The 14423-nt window shown below is 36.6% G+C and overlaps 1 protein-coding gene across 1 annotated transcript; it reads left to right on the forward strand.

Moving 5' to 3' along the window:
* The first annotated feature begins 7593 nt into the window (after positions 1-7593).
* LOC126702135 (uncharacterized) lies at positions 7594-13772 on the forward strand. Its single transcript, XM_050400780.1, has 5 exons — positions 7594-7993; positions 8107-8961; positions 10184-10292; positions 11977-12112; positions 13154-13772. Exons 1-5 carry the CDS (start codon positions 7896-7898, stop codon positions 13279-13281), a joined length of 1326 nt encoding a protein of 441 aa, XP_050256737.1. The 5' UTR covers positions 7594-7895; the 3' UTR covers positions 13282-13772.
* Positions 13773-14423: the final 651 nt, after the last annotated feature.

The raw sequence follows: 14423 nt of genomic DNA on the forward strand, positions 1-14423 counted from the left end.
CACCTAAGTCTTTGAAAAGCCATCGTAGTCAAAAGAGCTCAGATGTGGTATCAGCAAGGGCACGATATTCTGCCTCATTACTAGAGCGGGCCACATGAGTTTGTTTCTTACTTCACTAAGAAATCAGAGAAGAACCAAGAAGAAAGCAATAACTAGTGGTGGACCTGCGATCAGTGGGATCTCCTGCCTAATCAGCATCAAAAAATGCACAGAGAACAAAAGGAGACTAAGCAGAGTAAAAAAGACCATAGAAGAGGGTGCCCTTTAGGTATCAAAGAATGCGTAGAATAGCAGCATAGTGAGTTGATTGTGGAGCAAACAGATACTGGCTCACCTAGTGAACAGTATAGGACATGTCTGAATGAGTGACAATGAAATAAACTAGGCTGCCAACCAAGCGTCTGTAAAGAGAGAGATTAGACAATGGTTTCCCACCTAAGGGAGTTAGATGCGCATTAAGCTTAACTAGAGTGTCAATAGTCTTGCTACCAGTAAATCCAGCTCAAGACAAGAGTCCAGAGGCATACTTGGCTTGAGTAATATAAAGTCCATTTGTAGAATGAGTGATTTTAAGACCCAAGAAGTAACTGAGATGTCCAAGAAGTAGCTGAGGTCATCACCAATTATGATCATATCATCCACATACAGGAGAAGTAAAATAGTGTCTTTGTCAGTGCAACGAAGAAATAAGGCAGAATCATAATGACTGGTCATGTAACCCAAGCAAGAAATGGTAGAGCTAAATTTGGAAAACCAAGCTCGTGAAACTTGTTTAAGGCCATAAGGTGCACGTCAAAGGTGACAAACCTTGTTTGATTCAACAAAGAGACTAGGAGGAGGTTGCATATAAACTTCTTCATTTAAATCCGCATTAAGAAATGCATTTTTGACATCCATTTGAAAAATGTCCCATTTACTAGCAGCAGCAACAACTAAGAGGGCACGAATAAATGAGATATGAGCAACTGGAGCAAAAATCTCTTCATAATCAATCTCATACTCTTGTATAAAACTTTTTGCAAAAAGACGTGCTTTGTAGCACTCAATGGACCCATCAAAGCAAGTCTTAATCTTGTAGATCCACTTACAACCAACCACAGATTTCCCAGGGGAAGAGTCACCAAATCCCAAGTATGGTTTTTAGATAATGCATCAAGTTTCTCTTTCATTACAATCTGCCATAAAGTGTCAATGGAAGCCTCATGATAGGTGTGAGGCTCATGTAGTGTAGTAAGGGCAATGTAACAATGATAGTCAAGAAAATGTGCATGAATGGATCTTACCCGAGTTGAGTAATGAGGTGGAATGTCTTATACAAGATCTTCAGGCGAAGCAGGAGAAAGGGACCCAAGCTCAGGGTTGGGTAGCTCTTCTTTGACCTGTTTATCTTTCACTTGTTCATTAAAGGGTGAACTAGGATCAAGGATATCTGGTGGTTGGACAGAGAAGTCTATAGAAGAATCAGGAGCAGCTACAGAAGGAATGTGCCTCATCTGGAAAAAGATCTAAGACAGAGGAAGAAGATAGGGAGGCATAGAAGTGAGAAAGCTTGACAAAGAAGCGATGTTCCCAAAAGACAACATTGTGAGAGATATGAAGATAATGAGACACAGGATCATAACACCGATACCCCTTTTGAGTTTTGTCATAGCCAAGAAAACAACAAAGCCTTGACCAAGGCTTAAGTTTGTTACGCTCATGTGGCTAAAGAACAAGCAAAACTGAAGGAGCGAAGGTGGTGATAGTCTGGAAGTGACCCAAAAAGGCGCTCATATGGAGTTTGATTTTGGATAACAGTACTTGGAATGCAATTAATAGCATGAACAACATGAAAAGCAGCTTCGCCCCAAAAAGGAGCAGGAACTTTAACAGAGAGAAGGATAGCACGAATAGTGTCAAGAATATGAAGAAGTTTTCGTTCAGCTCTACCATTTTGTTAAGAGGTACCTAAACAAGTTAGTTGATGAATAGTGCCATGGAAATGCAAAACAGCTTAGAAAGCATATTGAGTGTATTCAAGAGCATTATCAAATCGAAAAAATTTTGATGCATTTGGAAAATTGAGTTTCAACTATTTTTGTAAAATTAAAATATACTTGCAATAATTCCGAACGATGTTTTATATTAAAAATCTAGCTATAGTGACAGTAATCATAAAAAAAGACAACAAAATATCAAGACCCATCAATACTAGAAACAGAGGAAGGCCCCCAAACATCAAAATGAATAAGGTCAAAGATATCAATGGATATTGATTCATTAGTATTGAAAGGAAAAGCTAGTTGTTTTCCTAACTGGCATGAAACACAATCAAAATTTTCTGTAGATACTGAATCTAACAAATCTCTAGAAGCCAATTGTTGTACCCAAAAGGAAGATGCGTGACCAAGTCAAGCATGCCAAAGTGCAAGGGAAGGAATTAAAGAAACTGTAGTAGCTGTAGCAACAAAAACAAGAGCAACAAGTGGAAGACGAAGGTTGTCCATGGAAAACATACGCCCAACTCTAGGACCGATCCCACGCTCTCGTCAAAGATAATGTGATAACTCAACTCAACTAATTGTCCCACAGAAAATAAATTGTAAAAAAGGTTATGAACATTAAAGACCCCAGGAACCGAGAAGTTGGAGGTTGAAATGGAACCTATATTATGACTCGACATTGTGGAACCATTTGCTGTGCGAATATTAAAAGGGTGTGGTGCAAGTTTAAGTTCAGAAAATAAGGACAAGTGAGGTGTCATGTGATTACAACAAGTAGAATCCATAAGCTAAGAGGAATGAGACATACCAGATAAAGTTGAGAGAGAAGAGAAATAAGATGCATTATCAACCATACTAATGACATTAGCGATGATGCTTTTAAAGTCATCTGTGGACATGGTGAAAGTGCGTCCTGAAGATTTAGACTGTGCAGAGACGGGAGCCATTGGCTGGACACTCTTAGTGTTAGCAACAGTAGCAGCAGAAATTGAAACAATTGATTTTTTGCGATGATAGCAAGTCTCAATATTGTAGTTAAAACTTTTGCAGAAATTGCAAAAACGTTTGCTGGATTGTCAGCAACAATTATTGCAACAAGAAAAAGACTTGTCCTTATTCTTCATTTAGAAGCAAAATATGCAAAAATGGACTGCAAAAATAAAATCTAAATGAAAAACTGGGTAAAAAGCATCTGGACTACAAAAAGTCAACCCGGGTAAAAAGTCAACGGTTAAAGGCGAAGGTTAACAATCAACTAAAAAGTCAACAGTGATGACGTCAGCGTGATGATGTAATCGCTGATTGAGTGCTAACATGTTACTAATGCAAGCAGTGATGACGTGGCTTGATGATGTCACTAGGGCTAACGTGGCATAACTGATGATGTCAGCCAACCGAGTTCTGGCACGTGTAGATGCGTGGAAGCGCATGAAGAGGATTGGTGGCGCATGATTTTAATGCCAAGACTTGTAGCGGTGCATGGAGGCACGTGAAAGGTCTGATGAAGACGATTTTTTCACAAAAGAGCAAATTAGAGAGATTACTTTCTGACAGTGCATCTGTGGTCTAATCGGAGAAGCGGAAGTGGTGGTGGTAGCAAGGCAGTGGTCTTTGATGTATTGGAGTCACGGTGGAGGCAGTGGTGTTGCTCACAACAACTGCTGCAGTGGATGACACCTAAGAAGACAAGACTGCTTAAGAGCAGCACACTAGAGGGTTAGAGTAGTGGCTCTGATACCATATTAGAAATACTGAATAATTGTATTGTATTTCTCAAAATAGTAGAATATACATGAGTATCTTTATATAGTAGACATATGCATGCAGTACAAGAAAAAGTGTAGTACAAAAATGTGTGCTATACAAGTAATCTAGTTGAGCCTAAAGCGCACAACACTATATACGTTAACAATTACATTAGTTAAAATTTTATCTTTGGCCCCCCATTCTTGAAATTCTAGTTCCACCCTTGATTATGACAATGAACAATAACACTGGATGAATGCTAGAAGACAATAAAGGCCTAAGAAGGCTGCATCAATAACCAAGGAGGAGTTGCTATGTTAACATGTTCGGATGATTGATTTATTTTTTTAATTGATCATTGTAGTCTTTTGATGAAGATTTATTGTCTAGCAAAATTATAATCTTTTATGATACGCTATGATATTTTGTTTACTTTATTGTTGCATTCTAGTTCTTGAGTTTGTTTAGAGTCTTTTGTTATAGAGTTGAGAAGGAGGGAGATTGTTAGGATATTTATAGTATAAATAGTTATGTAAAAAATTTTACTTGTAATGTTAAAATTTCATTGTAATTGTTTCTTAACTTATAAGAAAGCTCTACATGGTGCATATCAGGGAAATTTAGTTAAGTGAAGTTGGGACCAATCAAGCAAAGTTACACAATTCAAAATTCTATTAGACAAAGAGTTTCTTCTAAAACTTACAAAACATTCGGTCAAGCTATTTTGTTATGGAAATTCACAAATTGGGATTTTCTCAATTGTTTGTGGAGCTAATCACTCCTCAAGTGTTACCCATATAAGAATGAAATTAAAACCCGAATATCCATGAGACAAAAAGCTTGATGGCCGAAGAGTGTATCATGTGAAAACCTAACCAAGTGCCATCTATTTCTTCACCCACTCCAATTGACCAATTTTTTAGAGGAGATTCACACCCACAACACAAAGATCACTTTATTGATATTAGAGTGTTGTTAGAAACCATAGAGGCAATGATCAAATTTTCAAGTAGCCTTGGAGTAATCAAGAGATCAATTTGCAGTTAGCGATCGAATTATAGCATTGAAGAATTGTGAAGACAATGGCTAGATTAGTAGTTGCAGTAAGAGCAAAAAGCTTAGATACAATGTATACGGAAGGTCTTGTAAGTTGGTAGTATTTAGCGATGTAATCGGTTCGGTTTGGTCAATTTTTTTAGTTTTGGCCAACCGAAACCAAAATTTTGGGTTTGTGAAATTCCCAACCGAAATTGACCAAAATAATTGGAAACCGATCAGTTTCGGTTGTATTTCAATTTTGGTCAGTTTCAGTTGGTTTTCAGTTTCAATCAACATCACAGATTCACAATCACAAAAAGAAAAAAACAACTCAACATCACATGGGGTTATCAATTTTTCAATATAACAACTCAAAATCACAATCACAGATTCACAAAAAATAGCAATATTAAACAAAACCCAAAATACAAAAAAGAGAGAGGGTTATCGAGAAATGTCACTATGAGAAACTGAGAATGAAAAGATCAAGCCGGCATGGGGAGACCGGCTTGTGGAGGTGGCGACAGAGGCCGATTCGTGTGGAGGCGACGGCAGAGGTAGATCGAGGCGGCGGCAAAGGCAGATTCATGTGGAGGCTGGCGTGTGAAGGCAGCGGCAGAGGCAGATTGAGGCAACAGTAGAGACAGATTCGTGTGGAAACGACACAAAGGCAGATTTGCGTGGAAGCCAGCGTGGAGTGGAGGCTGTGAGAGGGATTGGAGTGGAGGTTGTGAGAGGAGACTGTGAGAGCTGAGAGGGACTGAAGTCTAAGAGTAAATGTGAGAACTGATAACGTGTGGGTCTATAAGGTTTTTTTTTTTTGGTTTTTATAGTTTAATTAGATTAAGTTTAATTAGATATCAAATTAGTAATTAGTTTAATTATAGTTACTTAATCTAATGATAAAATGAGAATTGAAAACATGAAATGTAAAGGCTAGATCAATTTTTTTTTTTTAAAAGGCCCAAATGTTTTTAAACAAAATGAAAAGCCCAAATATGTATAGGAGGCCTAAATATTTATAAAATTTATATTATATATAAAATATTATAATATGATTCGGTTTGGTTCGGTGCATTCAAACCGAAAACCGAACCGAATATTTTTGGTTTTAAAAATTCAAAACCAAAACTGAATCGAAAATTTGGCAATGGTTCGGTTGGTTTCGGCCGATTTGTTTGGTTCATCGGTTTTTTGCACACCCCTAATAGTATTGCGACTTTTTCATAGTGGATTTGACGAGCTAGGCATGGCCTTGGGAGTGTTTTTCCTTATTGGGTTTTCATTTCGTGAACAATCCATCATCTCGTGTGTGTGAGATTGTTCATGTGATTGTTTGATTTACTAATTTATCTAACTAGCACAATAATCAGATTAGTCAACTATTTGGACTGTTAATTGCAAAATCGATAAAACTTGTAGTAAAATGTGCATAGGAGTCTAAAGGTAACTTTTGGATTCCGTAAAACACTCATTCTAGATAATTATTTGCCGATATGTGGGAATCTAATAACATGCATAGTCTTAAAACAAGCTGTGTGTTGTTTGTTAAGTCCGGTAAGCACGTTTCCTCCACACCCCCCCCCCCCCCCCCCCCCCCACACACACCAAAAAAAAAAAAAAAAAAAGTCCAATAAGCACGTTATTTTGTTAGTTGATCTTCGAATCCTGAAACAGTCACGTGCATTTTTCTCAAATGAAAATGTTTCTAACAGTTAACCTACATTATAATGACAATAGAGAGACTATCCGGTGTGAGTGCTTAAGAAAACTGTATATTGAATATAATTTGAATTACATTTTGAAAAGTACAAAAGGATTTGATGAAAACTATATATTGAATCACACTCACAATAATACAAGGGGTCACAATCTAGCGTTATTTGAATTTGATAATTCAAGAAAGAGTTTCAATCAATTTAAACACTGTCTAACGTTTTCTTATTTTATTTGAAACTGAGACAATCCCGAACGAACAGAATTATATGTAAACCAGATATTTTCTTTATTGAGCAATTTCTCTACCTCCCTTAACTTCAAGTATAAGCAGAATTCGTAAAAAAGTCCAGTTACTATACCAAAAAAATCATCTGAATTTTTTCCATCGTACTCAAATAATTTTTTGTTGCACACACTGTGTACAAATACAAACTGCCCATTATAAATGAAAACATAAATTTTTCAAGTTTTAAATCGTGACTTAAAGTTGTGTTTTTAGTTATAATGGGCAATGGATGGCAACAGGATAGAGCAGGGTCGAAGGATGGGAATTTCACCCACATCTCGCAAGATTTTATCTTGCTCCAACCCTGCCCAACCCTGCATGATAAGACAAACTTTCTTTACCTATCCTCATCCTTTAATACACTACTCGTGTCAATTTGCCTTGCCCCACATCTGCTACAATTTTTTTTCTTTTATATAAAAATCTATTTCATTAATATAAATATACTAAAAATTATAAATAAATTTATCACATCATATAAAAACTAATTTTAAGTAAGAATTGAATAATATTATTCAAAGTGTTTAATAAGAAAATATCATAACCAAAAAAAAAAAAAGTGTATTAATATATATGCATTTAAAAAAATAAATTATTTTTATAGAAGAATATGCATTTAAATATTTAGTAATACAAACTAAGTTTTTTTAACACCAACAGTCTAATAGCACATAAAAACTCCTAATATACATATTGCCTAGTTCTTAATTTCCACTTTATTTCATCGTAGGGTGGGACTAGGCGGGACAAAATGGTCGTCCCTTAATCATGATCATCCCTAGAGACGTTTTCAATTTGTAGGAGAAGTTGGTCTAGTCCCAAAAATCAGCATTGAGAGGAGTAGGACAGCAACTCTCAAAACTCAATTGTAGTTAAGACTTGACTAGGAGGCGCCAGTGCGCCACTATTAAACATTTTTTGTTTATCAACTCTCTTTCTCAACTCCCATTACTTGTACTCCCTCTCCCTCCCTAGTTCTCCACCCCCACCAGTGGAGTTGTGTCTGAGATACCCCACTTTCAACTCGCCACCCAGTGTTCTTTCTCACACTCTTTACTCTGACTTTCAATACAAGTCCACTCTTCACCAATGCACCCATCAATATTCCTTCTTCCCCAGCTCTAATGGCCATTTCCATTTCTCCAAAACCCCCATACTTACCATTCTACTCTTCTCTCCCCTCCTCCTTTTCTCTCACTCTTCCACTTAAACCCAAATCCAGGCAAGCTCTGCATCTCTCTCTCTTACTCTCTTTCACACACACACACACACACACACACACACACACATATACACTGAGTTTACTGATCTCTCTCTGTTTTTTTTCCATTTCAGGTCCCTCAAGCTCCTCTGCTGTCTCTCCCTCGAACACCAGCAACCAAATGAGCAAATACCCACCACGCAAAATGATGCCACTGACACTCTCCGTGTGGTCTTCGCTGCTGGTGGCACTGGTGGCCACATATATCCTGCAGTCGCCATAGCCGACGAGCTCAAAATCACCAACCCCAACGTCCAAATCCTCTTCCTAGGCACACCCGATAGCATGGAAAGCGCCGGAATCCCCTCCACTGGCTATGCCTTCGCCCCCGTCCCCGCCTCTCCCCTAGCCCGACCTCTTATCTCCCCACGAAACCTCTTGCTCCCCATCCGCTTGATAAAAAGCCTGATCCAAAGTCATCGAAAACTTTCGGAATTTGATCCTCATATTGTTGTTGGTACTGGCGGGTACGTCTCATTCCCAATATGCCTAGCTGCTTGGCTGAAAGGCATTAAGGTTGTGATCCAAGAGCAGAACTCAGTTCCAGGGATTGCCAATTGGGTTCTTTCATTCTTGGCTGAGGTTGTTTTCGTGGCATTTAATTCGACCATTGATTGTTTTCCAAGGAAGAATAAATGTGTGGTGTGTGGGAATCCGGTGAGGATGGCATTGAGGCATTACGTGCCAAAGGCAGCAGCGAGGTTGAGTTTCTTTCCTAAGTCAGGGAAGGAGGGGGATTTGAAGGGAAAGGTTTTGTTGGTGCTTGGAGGGTCTTTGGGTGCTAATGCTATTAATATTGCTATGTTGAACTTGTATTATCAGATGCTGTTGCGAAACAACAACTTGTTTATTATATGGCAGACTGGAGTTGAGTCTTATAATGAGATGGAGAGCCTTGTAAAAACTCACCCGCATTTGTATTTGACGCCGTAAGTAGTTTTCTGTATGAATGAGATACAATCTATTTGTTAGTCTATTTATGATTCCATTACTTTGAGTGTTTCTGTAAATGCAATTGCTTGCTGCCTTGTTGGTTTGAAGTGAACTTGGTAATAATATTACTTAACAATTTTGCGAAATGATGGTGTGTAACATGCCAGATTTTCGCTGCTCAACAATGAGATAGTGAAAAGCACACGATAGAATCAAACTGGTTTTTCTGTATGACCATGAAGAAGCATGAAACTTGTGACAACCAAGGTTAATTGTTGTCTATTGATGTCATAGATATTATAGGGGAGAAACTACATAACTATAAATTTCAAAATATTATTCCATAGGTATTCTAGTTGGGTACTTGGATACTACTTTCAAATAGTTATGAAAAAGTTTACCTCTATTCTCTTACAAATAAGCAGCAGAGCAAGTGGGTTTTTTTTACTCTCTCGTACAGAATGTATTTTGAACTTCTTATGTATTTTGTTTAACTTTTTAGGATCTTTCTACATCCCCATCTTAGTGCTAAGAAGCTGCTTTGCATGATGGATTATGTCTGCACCCCCCACCCCCCCCCCCCCCCCCAAAAAAAAAAAAAAAAAAAACAAAATCATCAGTTGAAAAGGTATAAACAGGCATGTAACCTACATTTTTTTAGATTTTCCTGTATGTATCCAATTTCGTATCTTAAGACAATTCAACTAACCATTTAGACTTCCAGGTAGTAATATCTCTTTGCCCTACACTCGATAGCTGTTACCTTGGCCTACCTCTGCTAATCCTCTCCTATTTTTTTCAACTCAGTATAAGTTTTGGTGGAAAGCAATGAATATGCCCAATATGGTGAAATCACTCAAATTGGTTAAATTCATCAAATGGTGTCCAACAATGCTGATAGATTCAAATTTTCATGAAGCAAACATCGGACAACTTATTTAACTACAGGATTCTTGCTTCTTTCCATTGTCTACTTTGAGGTCTAGATATATTCTGCTTTAGTTGTAATGATCTATAACATTTATTTGCACTCCTGTTCCTACTAACAATTTTCTCACCATCATTTTAAGTTTGACTTCAATAATTATGATCTGATTTATAAATTTATGACCTGCTTTTAACTTTGGAAGCTCAAATAGAATGGTTGTCTTCAGGTGTAATTTATAATCTACTTGGTTATTAGTTCCTTTTAGTCTAATGTGCCCCTGTTTTATGAAGGTTTATGCACTCTATGGATTTAGCATATGCAGCTGCAGACCTTATCATTTCTAGAGCCGGTGCTATGACTTGCTATGAGATCTTGGCCACTGGGAAACCTTCTATTCTGGTAAAGAAGCTTCATTTTTCATTTCCTTTTTAAATTTAAGAAAAAATTTTAAATAAAAATTCCTTTTATATTGTACTAATTTTCATATATGAGATTATAACATTTTGGGATCTAATTTGAGAAATCAAGTAGGATAGTGTTTTTATTTTTTGGCATTTCATGATAGGTATCTTAAATCTGCACCAACAATTTACATGAAAAGGAAAAGTTTTGAAGTTTGAACTAATCATCTAATACTTTCATCTTGTAAATTTTGAATATTTGATCTTAGTGATTCGTGTATTCATTTATTAGTTATTACCTCTCAAAAAAGATGATTTATGATTATTTAAGTGGTTCTGCTTCTTCTAGGAAGGTTCGGGGAGATGGAAGAAGTAAAATCAAATTATAAATAACAATGTTTAAATTTTTTTTTTTTTTTAAAAAGGTGGTAAGTACCTTTATACTTGTTGGAAGGTCCAGAAGATATTATCCTTGAAAAATCTATTGACGTTATGCACAATGCAGCTCTTTTCGAATGTATGTGCTCTAATGATGCTGATCAGGTTTTTTCTGTACTGAATCTAGGAACTGCTTCTGACTGACATACATGCCTGATGAGAATATAAGATTAAAAACTTAATAAATAATAGACATGTTTGAGTTTTGGATATGAATCTAAGTTTTATTGGGGAAGTCTCAGTCTTTAAACTCGTTGGAAGGTCCAGAAGATATAATCTCTGAAAAATCTATTGACGTTATGCCCAATGCGTCTTTTTGAATGTGTGTGCTCTAGTGATGCTCCTAATAATTTTTCTGTGGGATCTAGGAACTGAATCTGACTGACATTGTAGTGACCCAAAAAGAGGGGTCTTGCATTCCATAGAATCCCACATCGCCTAGGGAAGCACATGGGAATGTGCTTATAAAGAATAACCTCCTTTCAATGTGTAGAGGCCTTTTCCCCAGCGCAACCTGGAAAAGAACAAAACCATGAGGGGTATGGGCCCCAAAGTGGACAATATCTACACAGTTAGGGTGGGGCCGTTACAGATGGTATCAGAGCCATGCCCTAGCCAGAAATGTGGGCCCCACATGCAAGGACGCACATTCCTTTTTCTTGATTCTTGAAATCCGTCAGTCATAACTCATAACTAAAAAATAATGATCAAGTATGAATACATAACTATGTAATTATTCATGATGATATGATGACAAAATAAATCCTGAAGAACAAAAGTATGAGGTCCCAAGTTAATAATTTTCCAATCTCTCTCTCTCACATGTCCAAAAAAAATGGCATCTTATTTTTTTCCATTTATGCTTATAAACCCATGCCTATATGTTCATCTTATATGGCATTTTATCACCCTGCATGTGAAACTCACTTTCCAGCCGTGTTTTCAATTTTTCTCATGTCCTTAATTGGGTTGGTTTTATTGCCTGAGTGTAAAAAGATATACTCCCCACCATCCTAAAGTAGATGGGAGTTTTGCAAATGGCACATATTTTATTGACATAAAATGAAGACAACAATTTTCATGAATGCTCTGAGGGGTGCCAAGAAATCTAAGGACGATATGGGAAGTTCAGTGGGTAAAAGATTTCAGCTTTTACGCTTTCATGCACTTTGGGGCGGTGCAAGAAGGAAAGCACCCCTTCTATTTTGGGAGGAGGGAGTAATTATGTCTTTCTGACTTTGTAGATACCATCTCCAAATGTTGCTGAAGGACATCAATTCAGAAATGCTTCTTTACTGGCTGATTTAGCAGATTGCAAGGTTATAACTGAAGATGAACTTGATTCAACCACCCTTGCCATTGCAATTGAAGAGATATTGGGTATGTTGAATCTTTTGCTTAGATTTGTGGTTATTATTGGATGTTCATTCATTACTTTACTGTGCTGGAATTTAAAAACTCTATATTTGACTTCCAAATCATAATGAGATCTTGATTTTCCAGATTTTCACATGATGAAACTCTAGAGTACTTATGCAGTTCCACTGGTTTTACTAAGCTACATAGATAATTTTAGTTCTTATGAAATCCTAGAAAGATGAGATGTGAAATGCATTAGGATCCTTAACATGCAAATAGAATGGGTCCCCCCCCCCCACCCCTTCCAACACCCCCTCCCAAAGGGCAAAACAATGTGGGAATTGTAGAAGGGAACTGACAGTTATTATATTGTAGGGCTCTGACAATTCTTACTTGTGAAGATTCATCAATGAGGTGAGATTGCTCCATCTAACATTTGGGTACTCAAAACTTCAGTGCCATTGTCCAGCATTGCTTTGCCTGAAGTGCTTGCTTGAATATTTTGCCTGATGATGATTCCCCTAACATTTAGCCCAAATGGTTCTTTTTGTTAAACAGATACAGAGGCCAATACCCAGTATTGCTTCCTCTGATATTTTACAAAATTGAAACTCAGGACTTTATTAATTTGAGGCTTCCTCTTATATTTCCTGAAATTTTTCTTAGGACTCTTTAAAATGCATCTGGTTGAGGCATGTAATTTTGGTTGTCCGCATCCTTTTTGCTATTTTCTTTGAACATGCCACCTTCACAGTATTATTATTTCCAACTTCACATAAAAGCATTAAGAATATTCAAGTGTATGTTTCTATTATTTCAAATGTGTTATATCATATTTGGGTTTGAGTGTGTATAGTTATGTTAGATGTGTAAAGTTATGTTTGAGATAAGTGGTTGATTTTTTTTATTCTTTTGGCCACGTGTTAATAAATTGTATAAATAAACTTGTCCTTGAAGATGTTGGATGTCATTTGTGGGTATTGTTATTAATAATGAAAACCATGATAATTAAAACGTTCTTTGTTCATTTTTTTTCCTTAAAATTGTCTTCACGTTTGACAGGAGATGAGAGCAAAATGGCAGATATGTCTGAGAGGGCTCTCAAAGCTGCAAATCCCAATGCCTCTGCTGAGATTGCACAACATATTCTATCTTTAGTCAACTTATCAACAGTGAAGGAGATGCAATAAAGTTGCTTCATGGTTGAAATATAAATATTCTGCTTCTCAAATATGCCAGGCTGTAAATTTTACTCTTGGCATTCAATTTGCTGTCCACCAAGGCAGTGAAAGTCAGATGCATGTGTGAAGGAAGTCGAGATCAAATAATTGTTTTTGAGGGTTGGTCAAGGGACTAGAATCATAAAATCTCTCTCTCTCTCTCTCTCTCTCTCTCTGATAAAATAGAATGAAAGAAAAGAATAAATGTAGCTGACCCTTACTCCGAAATTTGAGACTAAAGCTTTATTGTTGTTAAGCTGTAATAGAAGAGGTGGTATCTTGTTTAAGGGTACATGTAACATCACTCTCACATGGATCTCACAATGTTATATAATATCTCTTACGTATGTCCTACTCAACTAGACTATGTTTTATTGATTGATTAGAAAGAGGTTTCAACACAAAGCAATTTGATTAGATAAAGTTCTTTTCTCTTAACTCAATTGAGTGAGATTTGTTTATGTGATGACTTGATTAGTCTAAAGTCTAAACAAAAATTTCAGCTTTCATTTTTATTTGTACACTGCCATGGTGTAGATAAATGTGATAGTGAAGATGATATTAAGGTAGACGATAGTGGAAATCTATTTCTTCTTAATTCCAATAGTTTAAATTTTGTATGAGCCATAAGGAACAAAGGGGTCCATAATGCATTCGTGTTCTCCTTGTATCGTGATAAATCTAAGTAGTTGAATAGTGTTGTTTAATTTACCACTTTCCTAAAAACTACATATCATCGATCATAACACCAAATGGATATTTCAAAGTTCATTTGCATGATTACTTTGCCATGTGGTGAGTTGAAACATTGTTAGGAAATGATGTACGTTAGATTGTTTGTGTAACCTCTTGGCTTGCAAAGGGTCAGTACTGAATTATGCTAAGTTTTTGTTTTTGGTATTCTTTAGAACTATAATGGTTGATAGGTCTAATGAGGCTCCATTAATTTATACGAGGCTTCAATGTCACCCAAATGACAAGCAATAAAACAAGACAGTTCATGTTTAACTTTCAAGTTTATTCTTTCAAAAAAAAAAATGCTTAGCTTTTTGGTAATCACCAATTCATTTTGTTAAGTCAACATCATAAAGCACCTTTAATTTAGTTATATG

Source organism: Quercus robur, chromosome 10, assembly GCF_932294415.1.
Source record: "Quercus robur chromosome 10, dhQueRobu3.1, whole genome shotgun sequence".
In the NCBI taxonomy this organism is placed as follows: Eukaryota; Viridiplantae; Streptophyta; class Magnoliopsida; order Fagales; family Fagaceae; genus Quercus; species Quercus robur.